The sequence below is a fragment of the Budorcas taxicolor genome, chromosome 7, assembly GCF_023091745.1.
Source record: "Budorcas taxicolor isolate Tak-1 chromosome 7, Takin1.1, whole genome shotgun sequence".
NCBI classification, from domain to species: Eukaryota; Metazoa; Chordata; class Mammalia; order Artiodactyla; family Bovidae; genus Budorcas; species Budorcas taxicolor.
The window spans coordinates 13729683-13749395 of NC_068916.1; the positions used below are offsets into that span (position 1 = coordinate 13729683).

Here is a 19713-nt window from a genome sequence, read left to right on the forward strand (position 1 = left end):
AATACACGGAATAAGTAATACAATACACGCATAGGTATGTATTGAGAAGGAGACATACCTCCGCTTTGTTCTGGTTTAGAGGCCCATCATCGAACTGACTAATATTCTCCTCTTTGTCTATGAAGATAAACGCCACAAGTGACGGCTCTTCACTTTGTTAATGTGCAATCTGAATCACTTTCTCCCTTGGGCCTTGCACAACTTTTATCTAACACAAGCCATCTTGCTCCCTGAGAAGATAGGCTAAGTGACAGGAAGGGTGGACAGCTCATTCAAAGTTGCTCCTCGATGTTGGTCCCTGCAAGTCAAATGAACACTCAGGTTCTCGGGAGAAAGGCCATACTCTTAGCTTGGTCCTAAAGCCCTCAGGACCGCACATTCCCCAAGTCATTCGCCGTAACTGGACTTCTCACTTCACAAATGCATGTTTTTCTCTCTTTCACTTGCTCTGTCACCTTTTCACATGTTGTTGGTCTTCTGAGGCACTCGTTCTCCTCCTTTGGCCTGAATGATACCATCTTATACTTTGGGTTTCTGGCTCACCTCTCCCAGGAGACCTTCCCTGATTCTCCCTTCCAGACTCTGTTGGATATTCTTACTATATCTTTCCTCTTATGTTTATATTCCATTTTACTATTACTGTCAAAGAACTTCTCCAACTGTCAGCTATAAACTTCAAACTATAAGGAATTTTGTTACTCCTGTTCATGACTCTATGTTCAGCATCTAACGTCAAACCCAGGATACATACTCAATAAATACTTGTTGAGTGCTCTCTGGTGGCTCAGTTGGTAAAGAACCCACCTGCAATGCAGGAGACACGGGTTCAATCCCTGAATCTGGAAGATCCCCGGAGAAGGAAATGGCAATCCACTCCAGTATTCTTGCCTGGGAAATCCCATTGACAGAGGAGCCTATTGGGCTACAGTCCATGGAGTTGCGAGAGAGTTGGACATTACTGAGCAACAACACAGAAAAGTAGATTCTGAACCAGAATAAATCCAATCTGCTAGAACTAGACTGATCCTTGTAGAAACATAGCATGAGACATGCCCCCAAAGGACACTCAGTGGTCCCAATAATTGAGAAAATAGTTACAGGGTTATCTTGAGCTTCTGCAATTCAATATTTAAAGTGATACTCTCCCAATCCAGGAAATTCCAGATTTTCGCCCAAGGACCCAGCTGTTTACATCATAACTCCCTGGAAGCTTCCAGGTGTCCTGGTGGTCAGGAGGTTGAGGTGATTTATCTGTTGACCAGCCTCATCAGGGCCCCCTTCAGGTCTCTGTTCCTCAGGCTGTAGATAAAGGGGTTCAGCATGGGGGTGACGGCAGTGTATATCACAGCAGAGGCTTTCTCCTTCACGGCTGTGCGGACAGATGAAGGACACAGATAGACCCCAATGGTGGTCCCGTAGAAGAGTACAACCACAGAGAGGTGGGAGCTGCAGGTGGAAAAGGTTTTCTTCCTGCCTCCTGCAGAGGGCACTTTCACGATGGCCACAATGATGCGAGCATAGGAGGCCAGAATGCAGATGAAAGGCATGGCTATGACCATCCCTGCCACAATGAGCACAAAGATCTTGTTCACAGAGGTGTCAGTGCACGAAAGTCTGAGGAGCGGGGTGAGGTCACAGAAGTAGTGAGGCAACTCATTATTGCCACAAAAAACCAGACGGGCCATCAGGAGGATGTGGGTGAGGGAGATGAAGCCGGAAAACACCCACGGGCCTCCAACCAGCAGGCCACAGAGGCGTGGGCTCATGATAGAGGTATAGTGTAAGGGGTGACATACAGCCACGAACCTATCATAAGCCATCACGGCTATTAAGACACTGTCCATGATGCCAAAGAAATGGAAGAAGTACATTTGTGTCAGGCAGCAGGAGTAAGAGATGGACTTGCTCTTGATTTGGATGCTCACCAGCATCTTGGGGACAGTGTCGGTGGCCAGGCAGAAATCAACCAAGGAAAGGTTGGCCAAGAAGAAGTACATGGGGGTGTGGAGGTGGGAGTCGGTGCTGATGGCCAGGATGATCAACAGGTTCCCCACTACTGTGACCACATACATGCAGAGAAACAGAGCAAAGAGGAGAGTCTCCTGTTCTGGCTTTTCTGAAAGTCCCAGGAGAATAAACTCAGAGGAGCTGGTTTGGTTGTCTGGTTCCATGGATATGATTCCTCTGGAAGTATTGAAAGGGTGAAGTTACATGAATGCTATTGAGATGATTCTGAAAGATTCGAAGAGATTACCTTCAATTTCCGTGTGTGCGTGTGTTCAGTCATGTACGACTCTTTGCAAGCCTCGCCAGTTTCCTCTGTCCATGAGATTTCCCAGGCAAGAATACTGGAGTGGGTTGCCATTTCCTCCTCCAGGGGACCCACCCTAAATTTCCAATCTGGACTAATTATGATGTCTACTTATATATGTGTTCCATCATGAACCATTGATGTAGTGTTTACATCTCATGTCAAGCTTTGGCTCAAGGTTGCTCCCTTGGATATCCCTGACTCATACAAAGACTGACAGTAAACCATGCATGAACTCCGGCTGGGGAAACTACTAAAGGGTTTACATCATGACAAAACAAACCGAATCCAGAAAAAAGCATTATCTGAGAAGCAATGATCAGCCAAGAAATTGGTAGTAATGTAGAAAAAATCTGAACAAAGCATTGTTTTAAAATAGTAATAATACAGGCTTCCCTGGTAACTCAGCTGGTAAAGAATCCACCTGCCATACATGAGACCCCAGTGCAATTCCTGGCTGGGGAGGATCCTCTGGAGAAGGGATAGGCTACCTACTACAGCATTCATAGGCTTTCCTGGTGGCTCAGTTGGTAAGGAATCCTCCTGCGATGCTGGAGACCTGGGTTCGATCCCTGGGTTAGGAAGGTCCCCTGGAGGAGGGCATGGCAACCCACTCCAGTATTCTTGCTTGGAGAATCCCCATAAATAAAGGAGCCTGGCTGACTACAGTCCATGGGGTCGCAAAGAATAGGACACGACTGAGAGACTAAGTGCACACACACAACTTGTACCTGTGCTGTGCTCAGTTGTGTCCAACTCTTTGTGACCCCATGGATCGTCACCAGCCAGGCTCCTCTGTCCATGGATTTCCCAGGCAGGAATACTGGAGCGGGTTGCCATTTTCTCCTACAGGGAATCTTTCCAACCTAGGGGTTGAACTTGCATATCTTGCATCTCCTGCATTGCAGGTGGATTCTTTACCAACTGAGTCACCGGAAAAGCCCATGCATGTAAATAATGGGGATTAAAATACTATGAGACCTGGGATTTATTTATCATAAAATAATATGAGGCGAAATGGGGAATTAAAATTGTTGTAATGTTTTTGTGTTGAGTTGCAGAAAAATAGAAACTGTGAACATTTTGGACTTTCTACAAAAATACACATGATTAAAGTTTAGGTGTAACTACTTAAATAATGGGTATAGAATATATAACTTTAAAATTATAGTAGGGGTATGACAGGCTTCCCTGGTGGCTCAGCAATAAAGAATCCACCTGCTAATGCAGAAGATGAGGGTTGGATCCTTGGCTGGGACCCCAACTCTGAAAAAACAACAACAACAACAAAAACCCTTCTTGGTAGAAGTCTCATGGTTTTCAGAATTGATTTCCAGACTTACAACTCCAAACTCCTAACTTCCAGACTGCCTGCCAACTCAATTTTACTACCAGGATAATGTGCACAAATGTAGTGCTTCTCAGAAGGTAAAGAATCTGCCTACAATGCAGAAGACCTGGGTTCCATCCCTGGGTGGGGAAGATACCCTGGAGAAGGAAATGGCAACCCACTCCAACATTCTTGCCTGGGAAAATCCCATGGACGGAGGAACCTGGCTGGCTACAGTCCATGGGGTCACAAAGAGTTGGACACCACCGAGCAACTAACACTTACTCAGTGTAGAAAGATGGAAGCACTGAGATAATTGGATTCAGACAGACCAGGATTCAAATTCTGGTTCCATTACTTAGTGACTACTAACCTCTCTTGTTTGGCTCAGTGGTGAAGAATCCACCTGCCAGTTAAGGAGACATGGGTTCAAAGCCTGGGTTGGGAAGATCCCTGGAGAAGGAAATGGCAACCCACTCCAGGATGCTTGCCTGGGAAATCCCATAGGGTCGCAAGGAGTCAAACGCGACTGAGCCTTTAATGCTAACCCCCGCCCCCAGCCTTCCTAAACTTCATTTTCTGTATCTTTAGCCTTGATAATACCCACCTGGATTTTCTTAGAAGATGAAGTGATGTAGCCCATGGAAGGTGACTGAGACAGTGCCCCACAGTATAGTATGACCTCAGGCAACATTTGGCAGCATCATCTCAGGTTTAAGGAAGGGCTGTGAAAAGAGAAATACCTGGGTGTGATTCATGGGCTCACCGCTTACTAGCTAGGTGATCTTTATTTATTTTTAATAATTGGAGCATAATCGCTCTACAAAGTTGTGCTAGTTTCTGCTGTACAACCATGTCAGTCACCTATAAGTATACATATATCCCCTCCCTCTTGAGTCTCCCTCCTACCCCCATCCGAACCACCCCTCTAGGTCTTCACAGAGCACTAAACTGAGCTCCCTGTTCTATACAGCAGCTTCCCACATAGCTAGGCGATCTTCAGTGAGTTACCTAACCACTAAAATCTCACTTTGTTGGTCAACATGGGATGAGAATAGTGGTGTATAGATAATAGGCTTGCTTTGAGGATTAAATGAGATGTTGGTGTAAAATTTTCTGCACAGTATCTGACAGAGAATAATATAATTATAAAAGCAGTGGTTTTCCTTTCTCTTTCTTCCTGGCAGACCAAGTTTATCATATAAATAACAAAGTCTGTTTCTTTTCTGGTGACCTTATTTCCATGAATAAAATCATCATCGCTTCAGACACCTGTGATTGAAACTTTGACATTTCCTCCCCTGTTACTTCCACTGCCAAAGCCAACCTGCCGATGAGTTGCTACGTCTTCTACAAGCTGAACTGTCTATTCTTACTGTTATTTTCCCATCTACCTCCTCCCACCACTGACTTGCATCAAGGCTCTTCTTAGTCTGGTTGTCGAGTATTAGTCTTGAATTAGTCCTCATGCATCCTTTCTGTCTCCTCCAAACCATCATGAAATCACTGATGGAATAGTCTTCCTGATAAGTCAGAAAGAAAGAAACAAATATCATATATTAACGCATACATGTTGAATCTGGGAAAATGGTTTACAGATGAGTCTATTTGCAAAGCAGAAATAGAGACACAGGTATAGAGAGCAAATATGTAGATACCAAGCGGGAAAAGGGGAGGGTGCGATGAATTGGGAGATCAGGATTGAGATCCACAGGCTACTGCGTATAACATAGATAACTAACGAGAACCTACTGCATGGCGCAGGGAACTCTACTCAATGCTCTGTGGTGACAAAGAGGGGATATATGTACACACAAAGCTGAATCATTTTGCTGTGCAGCAGAAACTAGCACACCACTGTAAAGCAACGAAACTCCAATGATAAGAAAGAATAATTCTGGTCATATCACCTTTCTTCACTTATTTATGCACTCACTGTCTTTTTTTCCCCCATAAACAATTATTGGACAGGATTATTATGAGGATTGAGTGTGTTAATAAAGTATTTACTCAGGGAAAAAAAAAAACAATTATTGGTGGCTGCATTAAGCCAGGATTTGGGGTGAGTAGTGCAGAAAAAGACACAGAGAGACACAAACCTGTCCTCCAGACACTCTAAAGCAGGAACTGTGTGCCTTTGTTCATTTTTTAAAAATTTATTTTTAATTGGAGGATAATTGATTTACAATGCTGTGTTGATTTCTGCCATATGACAGCCTGAATCAGCCGTTAAGTATACATATTTTCCTTCCCTCTTGACATCCCTTCCACTCCCCACACCATCCCAGCCGTCTATGGTAATGTATATGTTTCAACACTATGCTCTCAATTTGTCCCACCCTCTCCTTCCCCCGCTGTGTCCACAACTGTTCTCTATGCCTGTGTCTCTATTCCTACTCTGTAAATAGATTTCTTTGTTCGTTTTTGTAGCCAACATCTTAACTGGATATAAAAGACATATAACCCATCTTCAATAAATGCATAAATAAATAATGATCCTCTTTTTTTATTGTCTCCTACAATCCCAGGCACTGTTCTACATTCTTTGTCAATTAGCTACTCGAAACAACCCAATGTTGGTGGGTCTGTTTCACACATAAGGAAATGGAGATGCAGGGAGATTAATAAAATCAAGTGGAGTTCCACAGAAAGTGGGTGGCAGAACTAAGCCACGCAATCTGAATATGGAGCCTGTACTCTTTTAAAAAATTTATTTATTTGGCTGCCTCAAGCCTTAATTGCAGTACTTGGAATTTTTGTTGCATCATATGGGATCTTTTGCTGTGGTGTGTGGACTCTCTAGTTGCCTCTCAGACTTAGCTGCTCCAAGGCATGTGGGATCTTACTGACCAGGAATCAAGGGATCAACCAGGGATCAAACCCAAGCTTCCTGCATTGAAGGCAGATTCTTTGTCACTGGACCATCATCAGGAAAGTCTCTAGAGCCTGTATTCTTACTCCTTTTAATTTGAAAAATCAAGAGTGAATTAATGAATTTACAGTTGAATGAAGGAAACAGACTCAAGAGGCATTTATCAACTTATGCTGAAATGGGCATAACAGCAAATTATCCTGAGAATTGCAAGACTGTTTAGTATATGCAACGCCAAGGGCTTCAGAGACTCAGTGATGGAAAGAACTCAAACCTTTACTTACAAAAGTTTGGTGGGAACTCCTTTGTTCTTTGAAATACTCAAGCAAGCTTTGGAAATATCTGGTGTAGGTACTAAAAACTGTGCTGAAAATCATGGGCGTTGGAAAGGGCTTGGTGGCATCACCTTTGGACTATGTTGAACTAGGTAGCCAAGTGCGGTTATTGGATTCTGGGCTGGAAACTGTTGAATTGAGCCAAGCAGACTCTCCCAGTTCTCTGAAAACATAGGAGCTCTAATACCCACTGGCATTCTCTCCAAGTTCTCTCTCTCTTTCTCCTCCTCCTTCCCTCTTTTCTTGTTCCCAGATCCACTTACAGGGCTATCTTTCCTCTTCTTGACATTATCACAGGGGCATGAGGCAAACATGGTTCCATTCCCTCCCTGCTGATGGACAATAAAGATGCTGGCTCTGCTTCTAGGAAAGGACAAGAATGATGAAGTTAGATCAGAACAGAAAGATGCTCATAAAGGCAAAGATATACAGCCTCCTGGCCCAAAGAAGGAAAGCTGGGGTGGAGGATAAATTGTAGGAACGGAGGGAATATTTATGATTTCTGGGCCAATAAGAAGTCAATTCCCAAGGCTCCTTGTTAGATAAATTGTTCAATTTCACCTCTGTTCCCTGAATAGTTTGACTTCCTTGGGGGTGCTGGAATATGGCAGTTAGAAGGTTGTATTGAGTATATTAGGTCTTCAGGAGGCAACTTGGAGCAAGTTGAGTTTCCCAACTTGCTCTGCACCCTGTCCTATGGGAACAAACTTTCCTAGTCTCCCAGACTCTGTCTCCCCAAGGCCCAGGGCTTCTCATAGAGGAAGTTTCCATTTTTCTTTGAAGTCAGTCTTCCTTTCCTCATCACTCTAAGAATCAAAAACAAGGCTTCCCTGGTGGCTCAGTGGTAAAGAATCCACCTGCCAATGCAGGAGACACCGGTCTTCCTGGTCTGGAAAGATCCCACACGCCATGGAGCGACTAAGCCTGTGAACCACTACTATTGAGGTTGTGCTGCAGAGCCCAGGAGCCACAACTATGAAGCCTGCATGGCCTAGAGCTTGTGCTCTACAATTAGAGAAGCCACAGCAATGAGAAGCCTGCACACCGCAGCTAGAGAGTAGCCCCTGCTTGCCACAACTAGACAAAAGCCCGCACAGCAATGAAGACTCAGCACAGCCAAAAATAAAAATAACTCACTAAATAAAGGGGTTTCCCTGGTAGCTCAGTCAGTAAAGAATCTGCCTGCAATGCAGGATACCTGGGGTCGATGCCTGGGTCAGGAAGATCCCCTGGAGAAGGAAATGACAACGCACTCCAGTATTCCTGCCTGGGGAGTCCCATGGACAGAGGAGCCTGGCAGGCTACAGTTCATGAGGTTGCAATGAGTTGGACACTACTGAATGACTAAACATAAATAAAAATTTTTAAAAATCTTTATTTAAAACAAGCAAGCAAAAAGTCTCTCTACATCCACGCAGTGATGTAATACACAGATACAAGGCTGCTTCCAACACCACTTAACCTCAAGAGGGAAACTCTGTAGAGACACCATTTCTCCCTTCCAGTTCTGCCAATGGAGGAAGCAGAATTTAACTTGATGGGCATACATAGAAAGGGGTTGGCTGAATGGGTCTGCAGAAAGATCTTCGATCTGAATATTGGTCCCAAGATAGTATCAGTGGGTGTTTCTCCGTTTGCATTTTTAGGAATTCAGATTCATGAAATCTTTGTCAGATTTTTGGGTCTTGTGTCCACTTAATAAATATCCATAAAACTGACTGGTACATTAACTGCCAGTTTAAAAAAGCCTTTTGTTATAGAAATAACCAATTGCAGACAAAAGTAGATTCAGTTCAGTTCAGTCTCTCAGTCATGTCCGACTCTTCGCAACCATAGCACTAAAAGATGATGCTGTGAAAGTGCTGCACTCAATATGTCAGCAAATATGGAAACCTCAGCAGTGGCCACAGGACTGGAAAAGGTCAGTTTTCATTCCAATCCCAAAGAAAGGTAATGCCAAAGAATGCCCAAACTACCGCACAATTGCACTCATCTCACATGCTGGTAAAGTAATGCTCAAAATTCTCCAAGCCAGGCTTCAGCCGTACATGAACCATGAACTTCCAGATGTTCAAGCTGGTTTTAGAAAAGGCAGAGGAACCAGAGATCAAATTGCCAACATCGACTGGGTCATGAAAAAAGCAAGAGAGTTCCAGAAAAACATCTATTTCTGCTTTATTGACTATTCTAATGCCTTTGACTGTGTGGATCACAATAAACTGTGGAAAATTCTGAAAGAGATGGGAATACCAGGCCACCTATCCTGCCTCTTGAGAAACCTGTATGCAGGTCAGGAAGCAACAGTTAGAACTGGCCATGGAACAACAGACTGGTTCCAAATAGGAAAAGGAGTACATCAAGGCTGTATATTGTCACCCTGCTTGTTTAACTTCTATGCAGAGTACATCATGAGAAACGCTGGGCTGGAGGAAGCACAAGCTGGAATCAAGATTGCCAGGAGAAATATCAATAACCTCAGATATGCAGATGACACCACCCTGATAGCAGAAAGTGAAGACGAACTAAAGAGCTTCTTGATGAAAGTGAAAGTGGAGAGTGAAAAAGCTGTCTTAAGCTCAACATTCAGAAAATTAAGATTATGGCATCTGATCCCATCACTTCATGGCAGGTAGATGGGGAAACAGTGGAAACAGTTGCTGACTATTTTTTTGGGCTCCAAAATCACTGCAAATGGTGATTGCAGCCATGAAATTAAAAGACATTTATTCCTTGGAAGGAAAGTTATGACCAACCTAGACAGCAATTAAAAAGCAGAGACACTATTTTGTCAACAAAGGTCTGTCTAGTCAAGGCTATGGTTTTTCCAGAGTCATGTATGGATGTGAGAGATGGACTATAAAGAAAGCTGAGTGCAGAAGAATTGATGCTTTTGAATTGTAGTGTTGGAGAAGACTCTTGAGAGTTCCTTGGACTGCAAGGAGATCCAGCCAGTCCATCCTAAAGGAGATCAGTCCTGGGTGTTCATTGGAAGGACTGATGTTGAAGCTGAAACTCCGATACTGGCCACCTGATTCGAAGAGCTGACTCATTTGGAAAGACCCTAATCCTGGGAAAGATTGAAGGCAGGAAGAGAAGGGGATGACAGAGGATGAGATGGTTGGATGGCATCACTGACTCAATGGACATGAATTTGGGTAAACTCCAGGAACTGGTGATGGACAAGGAGGCCTGGTGTGCTGCTGTTCATGGGGTCACCAAGAATCGGACACGACTGAGTGACTGAACTGAACTAAAGGTTGAATCATAAGATATTGTCAATACTCTGATTTTTGACCAAGAAAACTCAGTTTTTAACATGAGGACTTGGCTTTGTGTAATGAAACCCATGTATTCATCACACAGGTTCAGTGATTACCAATTAGAATCTTGTTTCATCTGTATTCTATCTACTTTGACCTCTTCTCCAGGATTATTTCAGAGCAGATTTTATATATCACATGATTTCAGTACAACTCTAAAAAGACAAGTTATTTTTAAAAGCATAATCACAATCCCATTAGTGTACTTTAAAGTATTAATAATTATCAAATTATAATTTTATTAAAATATTAAATATCCAAGTAATAATCAAATTAACCCAATTGCTCATGATTTTTAAATAATTTTTTCACATTAGAATCCAAATAATATCCTTATATTCTAATTGGTTGATAGCTGTCTAAAGTCCTTTCTAATCTATAGGATTTTTTTTGTTTGTTTCCCCTCTTGTACGTGATTCTTGGAATTTATTTGATGAAGAAATGGTCTGATTTTGCTGATTGCATTTGTGTGCTATTGTTTCAAATATGCTTCTTGTAAGTTATAATTATAAATTGATGTGTAGATCTAGATACTTGATCAGGTCCTGGGTTAATTTTTCGGGGAAAGGATACTTTACAGTGATGTTGTGGAGTCTCCTGAGAAGGCACATACTTTTTTTTTTCAGCTATACTGACACATAATTGACTAATAAAATTGTAGTATGTTTAAGTACACAAAGTGAGACTTCTTCAGTGGTCCAGTGGTTAAGACAGCGGGCTTCCAATGAAGGGGGCATGGGTTCGATTCCTGCTTGGGGAACTAAGATCCCATATGTCGTGCAGTGTGGCCAAAAATAAATAAACAAGTAAAATAAGAATGAAAATTTGAATAAAAAAAATACAGGAAGCAATAATTTGATATACATATACACTGTGAAGGGCTTTCCTAGTAGCTCAGCTGGTAAAGAATCCACCTGCAATGCAGGAGACCTGGGTTCCATCCGATCCCCTGGAGGAGGGCATGGTAACCCACTCCAGTATTCTTGCCTGGAGAATCCCTGTGGACAGAGGAGCCTGGCGGGCTACAGTCCCTGGGGTCGCAAAGAGTCTGTCATGACTGAAGACTAAGCACAGCATAGCACTGCCCATTGTGAAGGATTTCCACTACCAAGTTAACATATCCATCACCTCACATATCCCCCACCCTTTTCTTAGACTCTAAATGTAAATTATGCCATGAAGTAGTTTTTTTTTTTTTTCTTCTCATTTCATTTAGCATAATGCCTTCCAGGTGCATTTTTTGGGTCACAAGTGGAAGGATTTCCTTCTTTTACAAGGCTAAATAATATTCTATTGGACATATATACACCACATTTTCTTTATCTTTTCATTTGTCTATGGGCACTGTTTTCATACCTTGACTATTGCAAATAATGCTGCAATGAACATGAAAATACTGAAATTTCCTTGAGATGGTTTCATTTCCTTTGGATGCATTCTCAGAAGTGGAATTTATGTATTATATGTTAGGTCTACTTTTCATCCTGAATTAGGGTGTGTGCTGGACTTCCCTTGTAGTTCAGTTGGTAAAGAATCTGCCTGCAAGGCAGGAGACCTGGGTTTGATTCCTGGGTTGGGAAGATACCCTGGAGAAGGAAATGGCAACCAACTCCAGTAGACTTGTCTGGAGAATCCCATGGATCGAGGAGCCTGGCGGGCTACGGTCTATGGGGTTGTAAGAGTCAGACATGACTCAGTGACTAAACACACCAGGGTGTGTGTTACATCCAATGATTGACATCATCTTTATACAAGGAAGCAGGGGTAGGTTTGAGGCACACAGACACAGAGAAGGGTCATGTGAAGATAAACAGATTTACGATTTATATAGCTCCAAACAGGAATGTCAAGGGTTTCCTGCTGCACTACTATTTTTCATAGCACTGGAAATTTTACATTTCTGCCAATAAAAGTTATTTTTTTCTCTTTGTGTGTTCTGTTTGGTTGTTTTTGTCTGTTTGTTTTTATAACAGCATTCCTAATGGCTGTGAAATTTCATTGGGGTTGATTTGCATTTCATGTGGAATGCCTTTTCATGTGCTTACTGGTTATTTGTACATTCTCTTTGGAGAAATGTCTATTTAAGTCCTTGCCCCATCTTTAATTGAGTTGTTTAGCTTGTTATTGTTGTTGACATGTAGGAACTCTTTATGTTCTAGATATTAATTCCTTAGTAGATCTACGGTTTACAAATGTCTTCTCCCATGCCATGAGCTGTCTTTTTATTCTGTTCGTAGGGCCCTTTGACATTCAGAAGCTTTAAATTTTGTTAAAAATTTTTATTGGAGTATAGTTGATTTACAATATCATGTAAGTTTCAGGTATGCAGCAAAGTGAATCTTATATGTATGCATATATCCACTCCTTTTTTCATTCTTTTACCTTGAAGGTCCTTACAGAAGAGAATTCCCTGTGTAATAGGTCCTTATTAGCCATCTATTTTATATATAGCAGTGTATATATATCAACCCAAATCTTCCAGTTTATTCCCTGCCACTTATGCCCTGGTAACCATAAGTTTGTTTTCTATATCTGTAACTTTATTTCTGTTTTGTGAGTAAGTTCATTTGTACCTTTTCTTTTCAAGATTCCACATATAAGCCATATCATATGATATTTGTCTTTCTTTGTCTGACTTACTTCACTAGGTACTGCAATCTCTACATCCATCCATGTTGCCGCAAATGGCATTATTCCATTCCTTTTTATGACTGAGTAAAATTCCATTGTATATCATCATATATATACCTCAACTTCTTTAGTCCTCTGTTGAAGGACATTTAGGTTGACACCAGGGTCAATCTATTGTTAGAATATAGAAATGGAACTGATTTTTGTATACTGCTCTTATATCCTTCATGAACTGTATAGCTTTGCTGAATTTGTAAGTTCTAATAGGTTTTTTTGTGTGGCATCTTCAGGGTTTTTCACCTATAAGATTATGTCATCTGTGAACAAACATCATTTTACTTTTTCTTTCCCAATTTGGATGCATTTCATTTCTTTTTCTTGTCTAATCGCTCTTTGTAAGAGTTCTAGTACTATATTGAAAGAAGTAGTAAAATCAGGCATTTTTGGTTTTTTCTTTTTTTTAAATTTATTTATTATTATTTTTTAATTTTTATTTTTACTTTATTTTACTTTACAATACTGTATTGGTTTTGCCATACATTGACATGAATCCACCACAGATGTACATGAGTTCCCAATCATGAACCCCCCTCCCACCTCCCACCCCATATCATCTCTCTGGATCATCCCCGTGCACCAGCCCCAAGCATCCTGTGTCCTGTATCGAACATAGACTGGCGATTCGTTTCTTACATGATAGTATACATGTTTCAATGCCATTCTCCCAAATCATCCCACCCTCTCCCTCAAAGTCCAAAAGTCTGTTCTACACATCTGTGTCTCTTTTGCTGTCTCGCATACAGGGTCATCATTACCATCTTTCTAAATTCCATATATATGTGTTAGTATACTGTATTGGTGTTTTACTTTCAGGCTTACTTCACTCTGTATAATTGGCTCCAGTTTCATCCATCTCATTAGAACTGACTCAAATGTATTCTTTTTAATGCTGAGTCATACTCCATTGTGTATATGTACCACAGCTTTCTTATCCATTCATCTGCTGATGGACATCTAGGTTGTTTCCATGTCCTGGCCATTATAAACGGTGCTGCGATGAACTTTGGGGTACATGTGTCTCTTTCTATTCTGGTTTCCTCGGTGTGTATGCCCAGCAGTGGGATTGCTAGCTTTTGGTCTTTCATCATTGGGTATGGCAGGATTGATGCTGAAGCTGAAGGTCCAATACTTTAGCCACCTGATGTGAAGACCCAACTCATTGGAAAAGATCCTGATACTGAGAAAGATTGAGGGCAGGAGGAGACGGGGGCAACAGAAAGTGAGATGGTTGGATGGCATCACTGTCTGAATGGACAAGAGTTTGAACAAACTTAGGGAGATAGTGAAGGACAGGAAAGCCTGGAATGCTGCAGTCTACGGAGTCCAAAGAGTTGGACATGACTCATTGACTGAACAACATTAAGGATGGGGTGGAGATGAGGGGGGTCAGGATGGGGGACACATGTACACCCATGGCTGATTCATGTGAATGTATGGCAAAAACCACTACAATATTGTAATTAGCCTCCAATTAAAATTAATGAATTAATTTACAAAAAAAAGAAAAAAAGAACAACAATCCCACTCATGACACCTTGATTGCCATCCATAAGAGAGCTTAAAGCAAAGTCATACTTGAATACTTGGTCCACAGAAATTATGAAACAATAAATGTGTATTATTTTAGCTGAACTACATGGTGTACTTAAAGCACTTGCAGAATTTATCCAAGATTGAGAAAGGAAAGAAAAACTTAAATTAGAAGCACATAGAGGGACTTCCCTAGTGGCCCAGTGGTTAAGAATCTGCCTTCCAATGCAGGGTATATGGGTTTGATCCCTTGTCCAGGAGCTAAGATCCCACATGCCTTGCAGCCAAAAAAATAAAAATGTGCAGAAGCAATACTGAAACAAATTCAGTAAAGACTTCAAAAATGGTCCACATCAAGAAAACATCTAAAAAAGGAAAGAAAAAAAAAAAAAAAAGACATGGACAACTCCTAATCCAAACTTGTTTCTGACTGCATATTTAGCTTCCTTCATCTAGCACACTGTTGTTGCATTATGGCTTTCATATCCTTCTCACTATCAGTATTTGGTTAATTAATTAATTTTTTAAATTGTTATTTCCCCTGCTGCTGCTGCTGCTGCTGCTGCTGCTGTGTGTGTGCTCAGTCAAGTCTGACTTTTTGTGACCCATGTACTATAGCCCACCAGGCTCCTCTGACCATGGAATTTTCCAGGTAAGAATACTGGAGTGGGTTGCCATTTCCTACTCCAAGGGATCTTTTTGTCCCAGGGATCAAATCCAAGTCTCTCTTCTCCTGCATTGGCAGGCAGATTCTTTACCACTAGTGCCACCTGTGAAGCTTGTTTGGGCTAGTAATGGTTGTTTTGTTTAATTTTATTTTTTTAAAAGAACGTCAGTAAACTGTGTTTTGTTTTTAATGTTCAGAGCTTGGAATTTTATCTAATGTATACATTCATGATAATTGGAGGGAAGAGCACCATTTTAAAATTTCTGGCCTCTAAAAGTCATTGCCCTACAATGAGGAGAAAAGAGTTGATAAACTCTCATGCTATCTTTTTGTAGACATGGGGAAAATCCTTTAATTTCTCTTGTTTAATGCTTTGTGCCCACTGCTAAGAAAAATAGCCATCATGGAATAGATATTTGGTAAATGTTAAATGAATGGATGAAGCATATATTGGGGTCAACAAATGATGGAAGTTGATATCAGAATGATGAACAAGACAAATCTCTCCCAGAGCTCTGATTTTTATTTATTAAAATGAAACAAGCAGAAAATATTCTGGAAATCTTAGGTTTTTACTGGCTGATGGAATGTCTCCTTCCATAGAGAAAAGGGTGGTTAAATCAGTGCTTTACCTCAAGTTGTATCTATCTGTATCAGAGAGAGAAATATTCATAAAGATTCTATGAGTCCCCCTATGGTGATCATTTTTCCCTTTTTAAAAAAAGTTTGTTTTAAAAATGTGGACCAATTTTTAATGTTTTTCTTGAATTTGTTACAATATTGCTTCAGTTTTATGTTTTGCTTTTTTGGCCGTGAGGCATGTGGGATCTCAGTTCTCTGACCAGGGATTGAACCCACATCTCCTGCATTAGAAGGCGAAGTCCCAACCACCTGACTGCTGAGGAAGTCCCTGTAATCACTTTCAAAGTCACTGGCAATTCAAACCCTCTCCCAGCCAACACCGTAGAATGGTAATTTCTATTCATGTGGCAAGAGAATGGAGGGGAGTTAGGAAGAAAGAGCATCATGGTTCACCTTTTACTTGTGTTGTTTGTGTGTGTTTGTGTGTGTTATTCTAAAAGGGCATGACCAGGGACTTCTCTGGTGGTCCAGTGGCAAAGACTCTATGCTGTCTATGAAGGGGGTCTAGGTTTGATCCCTGGTTGGGGAACTAGATCCCACATGCCCCAACTAAGACCCAGCATGGTCAAATAAATACATAAATATTAAAAAATAATAATAAAAAGGCATGATCAGATCCATGAGTGCCCTGTGGGCAAACTTCAGTGTTTTTAAATTTTGGATTTTATCCATTAGAATATTACCCACAAAGTGCATTTTCACTTTTCTCACATGTACCCTCACTAGCAGAGTACTAAGATGGGACTGCAGCAGGTCTGTTGGTTCAACTGGTACATTCTAATTTAATTTTCATGAAAGGAAAATAGAGAGGCAAATGAGATGTGGGATTCTTTAAAGCCATTCTACTAAGGATGACATCAGATTCTTAGCACCTTTTGAAAACTTCTGACCCCTGCAAATCACTGCCTGCTTCACTTTAGTTGTAACGCTCCATATACATAATAGGATTACTCTCTAATCAAGTGAGACTTACCGCTTTCATAGGAGCTTTAGAATGACTAGATGAGACACAGAGAAGAAACAAACCATAGTGTTTGGCACAAGATAAACTCATAATGAGTAGCTCTCATTTCTGGTTTGGGCTTCTCTGGTAACTCAGCTGGTAAAGAATCTGCCTGCAATGCGGGAGACCTGGGTTCAGTCCCTGGGTTGGGAAGATCCCCTGGAGCAGTGCATGGCAACCCATTCCAGGATCTTTGCCTGGAGAATCCCCTTGCCTGGACAGAGGAACCTGGAGGGTTATAGTCTATGGGGTTGCAAAGAGTCAGACGGGACTGAGCAACTAAGCACAGCACAGCACATTTCTGGTATAAGCAGTGTTACCACTTAGATACATTCCACAGGCATATATGGCAATTGAGGCATGCCAAAGCTTCCCTCTGGTTTAGAGATTTATGATTCAATTGACTGGTATTTTGCTCTTTGTCTATGAGATATACACCAAAAAGTAGTATTTTCTCATTTCCTTAGGGCATGGTCTGAATCTCTTTCTCCCTTGTGTCTTGCACAAGCCTTCATGCTCCCCATGAAGACAGAATAGGAGTCGGAGGAAGGGGGCTGTACAACTCATTCCCATGCTCCTTGACTTTAGTCCTGGAAAGTCAAGTTAACTGGCCAGTCCTTTGGAGAAAGGCCACCCTCTTAGGTTGGCCCTAAAGCCCTCAGTACCTGGCACCTCCCACATCATTCAGTGTAACTGGACTTTTAACTTCACAAATGCATGCTTCACTCTTTCTCTCGCTTTCTTACCTTTCCACAGATTGTTTTGTCTTTTTAGGATGTTCTTTCTCCTCATTTTGCCTGTTCAACATATTCTCATCCTTTGGGTTTTTGGATCACCTCTCCTGGAAGACTTCCGCTAAATCTCCCTCAGACTCTGTTGTGTGTTCCTATTGGATTCTATCCTTCCTCTCATGTTTATATTCCATTCTACTACAACTAAGTGTACAATATCTTCTCCCACACTCAGCTGTAAACTCTAGACTATTGGGATCTTATCTCTCCTGTTTATATTTCCACATCCAGCCCTGAATATGTACTTAATAAGTATTTGTTGTGTGTTCAATGGTTTCAAAACCAGGGTAAACCCAAGCTGGTATGGCTAGGCTGATCTTCTGGGTTATAGCATGAAGTTTACCTAAAAAACACCCTTTTTGGTCCCAGTTTTGGAGAAAATGGGCTTCCCTGGTGGCTCAGTGGTTAAGAATCTGCCTACAATGCAGGAGACGCAGGTTTGATCCCCGGGTGGGGAAGAGCCCCTGGAGAAGGAATTGGCAACCCACTCCAGTATTCTTGCCAGAAAAATCCCACAGAGGGAGGAGTCTGGTGGGATACAGTCCATGGTGTCACAAAGAGTCAGATGCCACTGAGTGCACACACACACACACACACACACACGCACACACACACACACGCACACACACACACATTTGAGAAAATAGTTATAGGACCCTCCTGATTATCCCTTTTAAACTTCTGCAATTCAAAATTCAGAATGGCTGCACTTCCAGCTCTTGTAATTCCATACACTTGTCCAGGACCCTAGATTTTGAGGTCCTGCCTCTAGGAAGCTCCCAGATGACCTTGTGGTCATGAAGATGAGATGATTCTTTTTCTCATGAGATTCCTTAGGGCCCTCTTCAGGTCTCTGTTCCTCAAGCTGTAGATAAAGGGGTTCAGCATGAGGGTGACAGCAGTGTACATCACAGCGGAGGCTTTCTCCTTCATGGCTGTGTGGACAGATGAAGGACACAGATAGACCCCAATGGTGGTCCCGTAGAAGAGTACAACCACAGAGAGGTGGGAGCTGCAGGTGGAAAAGGTTCTTCTCCTGCCTTCTGCAGAGGGCACCTTCACGATGGCCACAATGATTCAAACATAGGAGGCCAGAATGCAGATGAAAGGCATGGCTATGACCATCCCTGCCACAATGAACACAAAGATCTTGTTCACAGAGGTGTCAGTGCACGAAAGTCTGAGGAGTGGGGTGAGGCACAGAAGTAGTGAGGCAACTCATTATTGCCACAAAAAACCAGACAGGCCATCAGGAGGATGTGGGTGAGGGAGATGAAGCTGGAAAACACCCACGGGCCTCCAACCAGCAGGCCACAGAGGCGTGGGCTCATGATAGAGGTATAGTGTTAGGCGTGACATACAGCCACGAATCTATCATAAGCCATCACGGCTATTAAGACACTGTCCATGATGCCAAAGAAATGGAAGAAGTGCATTTGTGTCAGGCAGCAGGAGTAAGAGATGGACTTGCTCTTGATTTGGATGCTCACCAGCATCTTGGGGACAGTGTCGGTGGCCAGGCAGAAATCAACCAAGGAAAGGTTGGCCAAGAAGAAGTACATGGGGGTGTGGAGGTGGGAGTCGGTGCTGATGGCCAGGATGATCAACTGGTTCCCCACTACTGTGACCACATACATGCAGAGAAACAGAGCAAAGAGGAGAGTCTCCTGTTCTGGCTTTTCTGAAAGTCCCAGGAGAATAAACTCAGAGGAGCTGGTTTGGTTGTCTGGTTCCATGGGTATGATTCCTCTGTTCAGTTCAGTTCAGTTGCTCAGTCATGTCCGACTCTTTGCGACCCCATCAATCGTGGCACGCCAGGCCTCCCTGTCCATCACCATCTCCCGGAGTTCACTCAGACTCACGTCCATCAAGTCAGTGATGCCATCCAGCCATCTCATCCTCGGTCATTCCCTTCTCCTCCTGCCCCCAATCCCTCCCAGCATCAGGGTCTTTTCCAATGAGTCAACTCTTTGGATGAGGTGGCCAAAGTACTGGAGCTTCAGCTTTAGCATCATTCCTTCCAAAGAAATCCCGGGGCTGATCTCCTTCAGAATGGACTGGTTGGATCTCCTTGCAGTCCAAGGGACTCTCAAGAGTCTTCTCCAACACCACAGTTCAAATGCATCAGTTCTTCGGCGCTCAGCCTTCTTCACAGTCCAACTCTCACATCCATACATGACCACAGGAAAAATCATAGCCTTGACTAGACAGACCTTAGTAG

General features: G+C 42.3%; 1 protein-coding gene and 1 pseudogene across 1 annotated transcript; both read right to left on the minus strand.

The window, feature by feature from the left end:
* Positions 1-1247: 1247 nt before the first annotated feature.
* Positions 1248-2171, minus strand: LOC128051562 (olfactory receptor 24). The gene has a single exon (XM_052644190.1). It carries the CDS (start codon positions 2169-2171, stop codon positions 1248-1250), a length of 924 nt encoding a protein of 307 aa, XP_052500150.1.
* A 16116-nt stretch (positions 2172-18287) lies between these two features.
* Positions 18288-19234, minus strand: LOC128051568 (olfactory receptor 24-like; annotated as a pseudogene).
* Positions 19235-19713: the final 479 nt, after the last annotated feature.

Coding starts and splice junctions, on each gene's coding strand:
- LOC128051562 (XM_052644190.1), bottom strand. CDS start 2,171: ATGGAACCAGACAACCAAACCAGCTCCTCTGAGTTTATTCTCCTGGGA.